The 12,933-nt window shown below is 39.2% G+C and overlaps 1 protein-coding gene across 1 annotated transcript in view; it reads left to right on the top strand.

Annotated features, from left to right (window-relative positions):
* Nucleotides 1–10,800, top strand: part of CACUL1 (CDK2 associated cullin domain 1) — a 43,682-nt gene extending 32,882 nt beyond the window's left edge. The window contains exons 6-9 of the mRNA XM_058810144.1: nt 2,124–2,213; nt 4,633–4,771; nt 6,875–6,918; nt 7,329–10,800. Of these exons, the coding sequence (XP_058666127.1) occupies nt 2,124–2,213; nt 4,633–4,771; nt 6,875–6,918; nt 7,329–7,369 (314 nt within the window). The 3' untranslated portion in view covers nt 7,370–10,800. The remainder of the gene's footprint in view (nt 1–2,123; nt 2,214–4,632; nt 4,772–6,874; nt 6,919–7,328) is intronic.
* Nucleotides 10,801–12,933: the final 2,133 nt, after the last annotated feature.

Here is a 12,933-nt window from a genome sequence, read left to right as displayed (position 1 = left end):
TGGAGGTGGTCAGATGGTATCAGGGTGCCATTACCACCCTCATTCAGCTGAGGTTCGCCTTTATTTTGCCTCTCCCTCCTCTATCTTTGTAAATGCTGCAGGTGCAGTTCTGGGAGTGGGTACAAGGAGTCTGTGCAATTTCTGTGCAGACTCTGACTAATTATTTAATAAAGCAAGAGCCAAAGCCTTAGTATTTGTTAGTGTTTTGTAAGATTGTGAAATAACAACAGAGTTAATTTCAGCATGTCTGGCAGAGCTGTTTCTGTTCCTTGAGTGAGCCTCTCAAGAAGTAATACAGGATTGAATGAATGTCTACATTTGTTTCATTGCAAAACTGAGGAGGATTTCATATGCAAAAAAGTTTTGCATCTTTGCATCTTAGTTTACAACTTTGTCTTTAAATTTACATTGAGATCTTTTGCTTCTATCCAGCGAGGAGTATTGTTTGCTCTTATGGAAATAATTCTGAAAACACAAATCCTACAGCAGCCATTCATCATTTGAGTCTTGATGTTCAGCTTTGGACAAGCTGGGTTAGTTCATACTGTATTAGTTATTTCATACTGTTCATGCTGCTTATTGAACTGGATATTCTTTAATTTTCTTTATTGAGAATCAGGAAATACATGCCATTACTTTGTTATCTTGTTGAATTTAATACTATCATGGTTGTATTTATTGACTGTAAATCAGGAGTGAGTGATTTAAATCTGCATTGTAGCAGGTGATGTGTGCATTTGCAGAAAGCAAGATAAAAAATATTAATATCTGAAGCTGCAGCAATGAAGATTTTTTTGTTTTAATTAATTTGTTTTGCATAATTTGATGTCTGCATATGAAGAACAAATTCACCGTTCTTTGGATATTCTGCAAATCTTTTGGTGATGCTTAGGCTGAAGTGGCCACAGTCTAATTAAAGATAGAAATATTTGTATATGCACACACATTGTTTGGTTTGTTCATTACTGTCACATAAAGCACTATGCCCATTTTAATTCTGTGATTTCTAGCTTTCTTGGCTGCCAGGAAGTTGTTTGACAAACCTTTAGGAGAGGGGCTGCAAATATGTCATTACAGAACAAATCACAGGCTCTCATACCCTCAAGGCTTCTGCTGAAATGAGCAAGAACTTTTAATATATCTCTTTGTAAAACAAATTCATCCATAATAGTTAAATATAACAACTTTGATTACTTGAAGGCTAAAAAGAAGTACTTTGTTTTCATTTCCCTATGACACGAGCCACTTAAATAGTTTCAGAAAGAGAAGAAAAAACATGCTACTGAAGATTTTTCTTTCTATTTAAGTGTTTTAGAGGCAGATGCTGAAACCAGAACTGGAGATGCTCTGAACCTTAAAAAGCAGAGCTTCTCCAATGGAAGCCCAAGAGACATGTCCCTTGGTAGGATTGTAAGAGTCATTTCTCGTCCTGAGGTGGGCACAGAAAGGTACTCACCTACTTGGTAGAGAAATAAAAATCAAGATGTAGCAGTTGGTTAACACTTTCTTAATTTCCTTCTTTTTTGTGTGTGTGTTTCTGTAATTCAGATTACAAAGCTCATGTAAATACAAATAAGGATAAAAACCTGCACATCACAACAGAAACAGTGAATGTGCTATTGGCAGGTTTTCCCTCAAGAGGAAGGTGCAGATATTAACTTGTATTTAAAACAACTTTTCTTTTTGGATGTTTATAATTTTTGTACTACAAGTGCATAGACTTTCAATACATCTTAGTTTTGTGTGCAGGATTCTAAATGCTGTAAAGATTTGTGGATCTACAGGTATTTGACACACTTGGTATGAGTTTGCTTCAGTTCTGTGTGTGAATACTCAAAGCCATCACCTGCTTGTTTTTGCTGAACCTCTGCTAATTCTGATGAAAAAAGAAGTTATAACACATTTTCACTATTCATAATTTGAGCAGGATATTTCTGTCTAGAAGTGATGTTTTATTACTCTTGAGAATAAGTTGAATTCAGATATTTGTCTGTTTTCTTTGTGAGGACATCAGGTGCCAAAAAAAGCACAATTACTATATTTTTTTGATTAAAAGAATCTATGTGTAAGAGCCTGTATTTCTTGGTTGGACAAGTTGATGATTGTGTTAAATTTTTTTTCAGCTTTACTTTTGGAAGCTCAGTCAACACCGTTTCAGATAACTCCTTCAACCATGGCAAATATTGTGAAAGGCCTGTATACACTACGACCAGGTAAAATGGAAAAATGTTTGTGCTGATCTCATCCTGTGCTTGTCATTTGTTTGCCAAAACGTGCCTGCTCTCTAGCTAATGCACAGTTAACAATCAGAGTTTGTTAACAATCAGTTAACAATCAGATTTGTGCATCATAATGCTCATTCCACCCTGGTTCTTATTGCCTGTCTGTCACCTGGGCAAGGTACTGTGTGAATACCAAATACTTAAAAAAAAACAACGCAGCCCTCTGTTCTGTAAACAAAGGGAAGATCCATTCCTTTTCTGTAGAAATAAGGAAAGAAGGATGTTAATGGGTCAATCATGGTATTGATATGGTGAAAGTTGTATTGAGAGTCACTCTTCAAACAACCAGATCTTTGGCATGAGGTGAATGATTCACTATTTCTTTTATGAAGCCATTGATTTGTTGGTATTATTTCATAGAAGAGCTTAATTTAACTTTTGAATACATTGTGGCATCTTATGCTATAACAATTATATTGAAAGGAAAATGGTGTTGCAGACTTTAATCAATTTTGTACAAGAATCTTCCAAGTTTTGGAGAACTGAGGAGAGCCTCACCCTGTATTTGAGAAGTTATTAGAATCAGGAAGTGTTCACAATATCCATAAATAAATGGTACCTGTTTCCCTTCCTTTTACAGTACTGACAGTTTCTTACTGTGGCGTGCCTGAGAGGATTGTGTCTATTTTTGCAGTCCCCATTTATGGAAATAGAAATGAGAATGGAAATCCCTTAAAAAAAGCTTTAGTGCAATATTTACCATGTGTACAAACCAGGAATATAGTGGACTCTACATGTACAAAATGCACTTTCTGTAAACAAAGATTATTTTTACATCAGCAAAGTGGACAGAGTTCATCAATTTTAAGGCAATGCTAATTTCAATTTTAGAAAATGTTCAGGACCAAAGATAGGAAGGGTGTATATATAATTATAAAAGTATTGCTCTTTTAAAAGCAATTCAGGGTGGTTGTTCTTTGACCACACTTCATATTGTAGGTGATGGACTTGTGATTTCACAGTTCTCCATTTCAGATGGTCCCTGTCTTGCTGTCCACAGCACAGCAGGCACTGCTTTGGGGTGGTACCATGGGACTGACCAGATTTTGAGTAGTTGAAGAGCCCAGGATAGACTTCTTGGTGTATAAGTCTGTTCTTTGGTGGTCCTAGTTGGTGTTGGGGGATTAATTCTGAATCAGAGCAGGGGTTCCTCTGAGGCAGTGCTGCTCACTTTCCCTGTGGGGTTGCTCCATTGGTGTCTGGTGGGACTGGTGAGCAGGTAACTGGGGCCAGGGGAAGGTGCTGTGGGATTGGAGCAGCCTGGGGGTGTCTGAGTGCCCTGCATGGCACCCAGGGGCTTCCCTTCTCACTCTCTTCCTTTGTTTCCTCCTCACGTTGAAAGTCCCTAACAGCTGTCACACTTCCAAACTCTCTTTTAATCCCAGCTCAGTACCGAGTCCTTTTTAAAGGACTTACTGACTCAGTACTCTGTCCTTTTGAAAGTCTCTGTCACTGCTCTGGATGAGGGGATCAAGTGCTCCCTCAGTTGGTTTGCAGGACTGTGGGAATTGTATAAAAACCTGTTATGTTCCTCAGTGAATTTAAAAATGTCCCTTTTTTCTAAGTAAAAATCAAATTTCAGGTAACTTCTACAGCCTGTGGAAAATCTGGCTGCAGAAATAGTTGAGAGCTGTTTATTTTTCTCAGAACTTGGTATATAGTTGCTGTAAACCCAATTCTCATCCCTTGCTTAGTCTTAAAGCCTTGAAGCAACTTCAAGATAAATTGTCTTGCTCCTGTAAAACAGTGTTCAGGGTAGTGAAATTAAATCACATTTCTGTCCTGAAGCTGAAATAGTACAGGTTAGACTTATATTATCAACATAAAAAAAGTGTTTGTCTAAGCTTTGGAAGATCAGTGAGAGAAATGCATGAATTCCTTTGAAATGGACGTGGAGGAATAGGGCTGTATGATGATACTACTGTGATTTTTAGAAGTAAGGCTCAGGAGAGAGAAGGGTACATTTTAGAGATAGATTTCCTGGAGTACAGTGTTACAGTCATTATCTAATTATCCAAGTGAGTTTGCTGATCATCACTTGCCTGTCCTTAAGAGTGTCCAGGGACTCAGCAGGTCCTGTGAGATGCAGCAAGAACTGAATTTCAGTTTGATGATGAGGTTGAGAAAAGCAGTAATTCTATCTACATGTAAACATCTGATTTCAACAGTCTCATTATTTGTTCTGCTTTAAGGCATGGTTTCTGTGGATTTGGGGGGGGTTTTCTTTTTCCTTTTTTTAAAATTCAAGATCCTAATATCTATTCAAAATAAAGTTACATTTGTCAAACAGTAAAAATGTCACAAAATATCTCTTCCATGTATTTTGTTATTGCTTTCTCTCTTCTTACAGAATGGGTACAGATGGCACCAGCTTTATTTTCTAAATTCATCCCAAATATTCTACCCCCTGCTGTGGAATCTGAGCTTCAGGAATATGCTGCTCAAGACCAGAAACTTCAAAGAGAGCTTATTCAGAATGGATTTACTAGGTAATAATTATTAATCTTTAGTAGTGATTGTGCAAGATAGATAACAATGGATACACCTAAAAATACTGACAAAATAATTTAAGAGTTAATGGACAACCTTCACAATTCAATATCTGAAATATGGCCTTATTTTCAATGTCTTTTGAGCACTAACAGCCCTGCAGATGGTACCTAAAAAGTAGATAATTGTAAGGCTTGACATTTTTTGATCAGGTTGCTTGCAGTTCATGCATCCCTGGGTTTTGGTTGTGCTTCTACTGCATGATCATGGTTCTGTTCAACTTTAACCTTTACTTTGGCTGTTTATTTTCTATAAGCTCTCTTTTATTCATGGTGCTTCTGGAAATGTCAGTTTTCTCCTTACTCCACTTTCAGAGTTATTTATACAGGCAAGGTGTTTATTTTAAATAGACATTCCCCATCTGAGTATTGAATCAGGGAGGGGGAAAAGGGGGAGGAACAAACAGTAAAAAACACAGCAGAAATGTTCAAATGTAAATTGTTCCCTCTGGGCAGTGCCTGTTGCTCTGTGCTCTTCTATTTTTCTGCCCAGACAAAGGCACAGCACTTTCACCATTTCTGCAGTACTCTCAAATATAAGTTCAGGCTGGGGAAGCCTCATGCTCTACTCCCAAGAGGTTCATTTCTTCATAAAGAGAAAACATCTTCATTTTCCCTTATTACCTGGGCAATGCTGAGAGTCTGGCCCTGTAGTTTGAACATCCCCTAGATGTGGGTATGTTTAGTGCTGGGTGTATTTCTTGATTTCATACCCCAAGGTTTTCCTCAAAGGTCATCTCTCTCTTCACAGTTTGGTAAATTATTGAGCTGCAGAGCTGTACCGTTGACCCAAATGCAAATGATGTGGTGCAGACTCTTTCCTTATAAAGGCTGGCTGTTGACAAAAAGAATGGTTTGTGAGATAAGCATCATAATAAAAGCATCAGACTCTGGGCTGAGAAAAGCAGTGCATTTGGCCCAAGAAATAGAAGTGTGAGACTCTGTAACTGAATAGGCATGTAATGCTGACAAAAGAATGTAATGTACAGAACAAAACAGAAAAGGGAACAATTTGGTGTTGTCAGACTTTCAGTCTTACTAATTCTGTAGGTGGCTGATAATAGTTCTGCTTACAAGTGCATTTCACCAGTTTCACATTGCTTAGAGAACTGAATGTGACATTTCAATACTAACAGTCTATATCCACAAAACCAACTGGTTTTCTGAAATGCATTTTGCCTTGCAATGGTCAGTGTCCCTTACTGCCCTTCCCAGCCTTTCCCACAGTCTCTCATCCTTCCAGAACCAGCCAAAGAACTTGACAGCCAAGTCTCTCATTTCCAGGTAACTAAAGAAAAATATTTTTCAAACCAGTTGTTTTTGTGGATATAGACTGTTTGTACTCGAAATGTCACGTTTAGTTCTCTAAGCAGTGTGAGACTGGTGAAATGCACTTGTAAGCAGAACTATTATCAGCCACCTACAGAATTAGTAAGATTGAAAGCAATAACCATGAGGAACACAGCACAGTGAGGTGTATTCAGCAGCAGTAATTGCACATCAGCTTCTAGTTGAAGAACAACAGCTTATCAACACCATTAAGTGCTAAAATCTTCTGCTTAAAGAGCAAGTGTTGTCAGCTCAGAGTTGCTTAGAATCTGTAAGATTCAGGAGCATTTTTTCAGACTGACAGATGCAGAGTTTTTTCACATAGTTCTATAAAGTTTGGTTGAGCAGTTCAAAGCGAGGAAAACAATTTTATGCATGTTTTAAGTTCCAACTGTATATGAACATTTTCTCCTCATTTTCATTTTGTAAAAAATTATCCTCTGAGATCAAGCTTACTGTCTGTAGCAAAAGTAATGAGCTGATTAAATCTGTGAAATATGGCTTATACTTTCAGTAAATTGAGTAGTAGTAGTAGTAGTATGTTTGCAATTTTTTTTTTAATCTCTTAGAGCTGCTGATTGTGCTGAGGTGTTTCACTGTTGTTTTGAGGAGCACAGGGTGGTTGGGGTCCCTGAACCTTTGAAGGTTCAAAGGATCAGGGAGATCTTTAATTAAAGTTATCCTGAAGACACTTTTCTTTGCCTTCTCCCACAGAGGTGACCAGTCACGCAAGAGAGCTGGAGAAGAGTTAACTTACAGTAAGTACAGACCCAGCCCTGCCCTCACAGCTTGGGCAGACAGCTCCTGGTGGAATTCTGGGTTCTCAGGGTGGGGAGAGGTGTCAGAGGCTGCATCTCCACATGGAGAAGTAATACAAACTGCTTGGATATGGAGCCATTGGAGAATGGAATCTGTTCTGGTACTGTTGTTAACTTCTGCTCATTTTATGGCCCTCTTACCACCAAGTTTCCTCATGTGCTTTCAGCTGAGTATGTTCACTTTATTCCCTGCCATAAAATGTCACTGGTTTATCATGAACTCTTATTGCAGGCTGAAATGACTGAGTGGACATTTCTGTGTGAATGTTTTGCAGACACTGCTGTGTTTTGGAGGATGTAATGTGGAAGTTTAACATGAGAGAATTTCTTAACTTCTTCTATAATTTCAGATGGCTCATCAGCTTGTGCAAGCTCCAGGGGATACAGATAGTGAATATACTGGATCAGCTTCTATTCCTAGCCAGAACAGACACTGGAGGAGCACAGGTGATATCTGGAGCCTCCTTTGTGGCAACTGCTGATACTCAAGCTCTGACACAAACCATGCCTCAAAGAAGAGTTTTGGACTTTCTTCTTTATATATTAAAATGTCAGTTGCTGCTACAGTTGGAATGACTTTGAAAGACAAATTCCTTGGTCTGGTCTATCAACAAGCTCTTCTTCTGTGACCTTTGTGAGGAATGCACCTTGAAAAACAATCCTTTCAAAGTGGGAATGGGCAGCCAAAATCAGCAGCTTCCAAAAGCATTAGAATGGAAGAATCCTTTTTGCACTCTTTTCTTAATATTAAGGACATTCTTAAAACTAGTTAACATGTCAGTGTATTAGATTTTAAACTTCAAGTTATTTTCTGGAGCTTCTACTTAAATAATAAGAATAAAGTTTCATTATTTTGCAGTATTTGTTTGTTAGTTTAAAAACCTGTCACCTTTCAAGAGTTGGTCCCATATAAATGTATCTTCTGTCAGGGAGTTTTGAATTCCAGATTTTGCTTTTATCTCTTTTTTTGTTACTTGGTATTTTGAAATCTGTTTTCCTATGTGTTTGTACTCTGTGCCTTCAGCTTGTGCACTTTGCGACTTTATAGACCATATTTTGTTACTGCAAAATGTGTTCTTGAGGAAAAACTTGATGTGAACAAACATGCTGCAAAGTTGCACTTTTCTCTTGCATTAATAGGAAGTGAAAATGAGGAGGAAGGAAAGTAAGTTGAACCCATCACCATCACTAATAGTGACTTGGAAGATTGTCCCCAGTTCTTTTTCACGTGTATTAAGTGTTTAATGCAGGGACCAACTCTTGTAGAATCTCCCTCACTGATATTTCATTGGCCTCAGGAGTTGGACTGGATGATCATTGTCCCTTCCAACTCAGACTATTCTGTGATTCTGTGATTCCATAATTGCAATAGATGAAGATGAGAGTTCCAGACTGAACAAAATACCAGGATGTGGTTTGTTTTGTGCTCTGTAAGAACATTGTGGGCAAAACTCTCCAGTCTGGTGGCTCTGCAAAGTGCATCTCCATCAGCACAAGATTTGCACTGGGCTGAGCAATGGTACCTGCCAACATCACTGTGTGGCTCCTGTGCCATTTCTCCTGCTGGGGGGATGTGATGGAGCTGGGACAGTGGGTGTAGTCAGAATCAGGGATTTCAGGAGTGATGTCAAGTGTGCATGTGCCCATCTGCTCCTGCCTCCAGTTTTGTGTCCTGGAGATCCAGCTGAGCCCATCTCCAGGGCATCTGGGCCTAGGGGCTAAGTCTGCTCATTGTCATGTGGGTTTTAATCAGCAGGATGGCTAATGCAGCTCTTTCATGAGGGGAGAAACATACTTGAAAAAGCAGTTTGATTACAGGGTTTGGGGTTTTTTTTTTTCATTACTATGGATTTATTTTTTATCACCTTTAATTATGAAGAGAAATAAGTTGGTAATATAAAAAAAATCTTTCTGAATGAAATAAAAGTTTGTTCAGTTTTGTCTGGCACAACTCTTATGCCTGTTTTAAAAAACAAGACAAAAATGCCAACACAACTCCTTTCATGCTTGTATGGGCCCATTACAAAATGCAAGAAAAAAAGAAAAAAATAGATGCGGCAGGGACAAAGTTTCTTTTTGTTTTGTATCCAGGCTTTATGTTAGAGGATTTAATTCCATCAGTGTCTCACCAGCCACTTTGGCAATGTGGTTTGATTGGAGGGTGGGGAGGAAGAATGAGTTTGACACTGCTGGGATTGAGAGATTCAAATATGATTTTCCTGTGTCTTTCTTTGCATATTTGCAAAGCCTGTTTAATTTTGAGGAACTGTTTCTTTTTTGAGTAAGACCTAAATGCTTCAGTGTTTTGTGTTCAGTGTAGAGCAATGCCAGCAATCTGAACTCATCCTCAGTGGTGTAAACCAAGCCTCTCTGAAAGGGATTTTCAGGTGTTGGTAGTGTCTGCTTCAACTTTGCTACCAGCTGCTTGAGTTGAAGCAGAATTAGATAAAATCAGGGGGTTTGAAAATTTTGTTGAAGTGTGCTGTGGAGAAGTTAATGAAGGCTAATAAGGAACAAAAATAATTTGCCATCTTCCAGGTTTTTAGTCTTGGCTTTAAACAAAAATAAAACCTCTGATAGTGTCCTTAGCTTTAAAAATCACTGTCTGCTGAAATGGCAATATTCTTGAGTTAAGAATAGATGCATTAACCTAATTTGGTTAAATTTGTTTACAACTTCATTACCATCCTGGTTCTCACAGTACAGTAACCAAGCTCTGCCATCTCTGTCAAGTGGTCACAGTTTTTCTCTGGTCTTAAAGTGGTTTTACTGCTTCAGGTTTGTAAATAACAGGTAGTGCCTTTGCTTCAAGTCTGAGGCAAAGGTTTAACATTCCTTTTCCATTGCATTATGTTTGGGACACAAACTCCTAGAGTGACAATTCCATCAAAAGGTAAAGCATTCCTGTCAGTGTGGTCCACTGTGTGTGCACTGAGTAGGGCTTGGATGCTTCTAGTCCTGTTTAGCATTGTCACCACTGCCCCCATGCCTGAGGAATCTGTTTGTTAAGCACTGTATTATGTTGTAAATTTGGCATTACAATTCCTGTATGTTTTGGCATTATTTACATAATGCTGAAATGTTGTTTATCTGTTGGAGACATTACCATTGTGACTGAGCATGGAACAGAATACAGGATACTATACTAAATTATTTTGTTTCTCTGTAAACTTGCATTTTACTTACAGTCAAACTAACTCAGCCAACTTGAGCATTGGTACTGTAAAACCAGAATTACCAACAGCATGATTCTAACTTCAGTATTTAATTTAACCAAATAACTTGTTGTGAATCTGTTGCATCTGTAGCTTACTCTGTTAAGCAGTGAAGTTGGTTATACAATGGGTGTCCTCTTTATGTTGCACTGGTTCTATAGCCAAGCTTGCTACATTAAAATATTTTTAGATTAATTTTATTTCTTTATTTGAGAAGTTGAAATATTTGAATTCAGCATGCTGACTAATGGTTGACAGTCTTTGATACATGGTAAGGATGGTCTTTGGTACAAATTATGGGGTTGGGGGTCTAACCAAGTAAGTACCCAACTCTTCTTCAGCTGCATCTCCTTCCTGCAGTTGTTGGGGAAACGTTTACAGATTAATGCATTGAAGTTTTTGACTCCTGTCAGTTGATGGAAATGTGATCAGCCAAACCCATCCCTTTTAATTTGTCCCTGACATGATTATTCACTTTCTAAAAATTACAAAAACCAAACAAAACCCTCAAGAACTACAAAGGGCATGTTTTGAGTGACTGAAAAATGTTTCTCATGTACACTGTGACAACCCTAGTGAAAGGAATATTCTGTAGAACTATGGAATAAAAAACAACCACTTGAATTTGACTCCTGTCATCAACCCAGCTCCAGCAGAGAGAAAACAAAGAATTTTGGTTTTGTTTTGTTTTTTATTTTTGTGTGATGCCTTGACATGCACAAGGTGCCCAGAGGGCACTTAGTGCAGCTCACGGTGTGGGCCTTTAGGGTCAGTTGACAGCAACCATCCTGGATTTCTTCTGGGATAAACAAGGATATTTTTGGTAGCTTACAAACTTCAGGTATGGGTAATCAGGGCAGGCATGAACCAGGTATGGATTTATTCTGGCAGGTGTCATTCCAGTAGTTACAACTATGGAAATTTACTTTGTAAATTTAGCACAAGTCAGTGTGATACTGGCCCAACAAGATACTTTAATGTCCCTAGTGCCTGTTCAAAGAAAAAGGCTGGAGAATCTAAATTTCACCCTTGTGGCTTCAAATGGGGCCCAGAGTCACCTGTGAAGGGAAGTTGTCCCTGTCCATCAGGAAGGACAGAAAATCAACATTACTGCATGAGCAAAACAGGGCAAACTTGCTGATTTGGCCTCAGCTGGAAACTCCTTGATGGAGTGCTGTGTGCTTTGCTAGAGAGAGTGAGGGAAAGGATTAAACCAATGTATCTTGATCTAACAGGAATGACTTGTTAAGGGGATTCCAGAATTCCATAGGCAATGAGTACTCAGAAATCCCTTCTGGCTGTCTCTGGAATGCTCCAGATACACTGGGTTAATGCTCATCTTTCTGAGCTCCTGCTATCTGACCTAATTAGCACAGAACAGGAATGTTGACTTGCCTAATGATGGCAACAGAGTGGATTTAGTCATGGCACTTATTGCCTCATTAGTATTGTTTTTCAATTAGTGTTCCTTACGAGGAGCTGTTCCAGTTTCAGTGATGACCTGGGCCTCTGTTATAGAGCAGTGGATAATTTATTTGTTATTACTCATGGTTTGCACCACTGGCCATTTATCAGTGAGCTGGATGGTTTTGTACAGAGATCAGTTCATTTGTTAATTAATATCTCAGGGTGGTTGGGAGGTGCTGCCCTGTGCATGAGGTGCATTGCCAGGATGAGAACTCCTGTTCCATTATGGGATAGGTCTGAAGGTTCTGCTGAGGTGATCCCTGGGGTGGGTGTCACACTGCTGTCCTGTGGGAACATCCAGTGACCATGGAGTGAGTTGCACTGCCAGCAAACACCCCACAGCCACCATGGGAGAGCTCATGGACTGTAAGCTCACCTCTTAGCTCTGCAGCTGCCTGTTCCTGTGGCAGGAGTGCCTGAGCAGTGACATTCAGGGCTTGAAATCTGACTCAAATTCCCTGTGTGGTCAAGGTGAAAATAAGACTTCTCCAGCAGGTACCACCCATCAGTAAATGGATGTGGTCCCAGATTTCTGGTTTGAGGTCTCAGTTATTGGCCATGGTACTTGAACCCACCTTGTGGAAGGAACTGGAAGCAGAACTTGGCAGCCAGGACCAGTGCTACCTGTGCAAGAGCAGAAGGAAAACAGGCCTGCTTGGTTCTTTTTCTTAATTGCTTCTGTATTAAGTCTTTATTGAGCAGGCACCTGCTGTTCCCAGTTGCTGAGGCAGCCTCAGTTGTTTCAGGTGCACAGTTTGGATGTCTGTTGGAATGAGTCTGAGGCAGAATTCCATCCAAGCTGTAAAATAATCATTGCCCTTAAAATGCAGAGATGCGTCATACCTGGTGATTATCCACTTGTTTTGGAAATAATCTCATTATCCTATTTGTTCCCTCAGTTACAACTTCTGAATACATATTCAAGTGAAATGTGCTTGCCAGCTATGGCTCTGATCTGCTTCAGAGAGTGCCATAGTTACAGATATGCAGGGGAGAGACACCCATAAAGTGAAATCCTGCTTCCATGCTTGTTTCCCTCTGGGAATGTGACATGGAATGAAAAACTGCACTTCAGTTTATTCATCCTCTGGCATAATTATGTTTTATTATTTCTTTCTTAATAATTCCCAGCATTGAATTTGCCTTTTCTGACTAGCTGCTGTATATCAAGCAAACCCTTCTTACAGCTGTTACAGTGCCAGGGGCAGCAGCAGCTCCTCCTTGTGAAAGCAGAATTAGGATCACATTTTCCCAGTGCCTCTCTCTGTAAGTC

The sequence above is a fragment of the Ammospiza caudacuta genome, chromosome 9 (genome assembly GCF_027887145.1).
Source record: "Ammospiza caudacuta isolate bAmmCau1 chromosome 9, bAmmCau1.pri, whole genome shotgun sequence".
NCBI classification, from domain to species: Eukaryota; Metazoa; Chordata; class Aves; order Passeriformes; family Passerellidae; genus Ammospiza; species Ammospiza caudacuta.
This window is presented reverse-complemented; position numbering and strand designations above follow the sequence as displayed.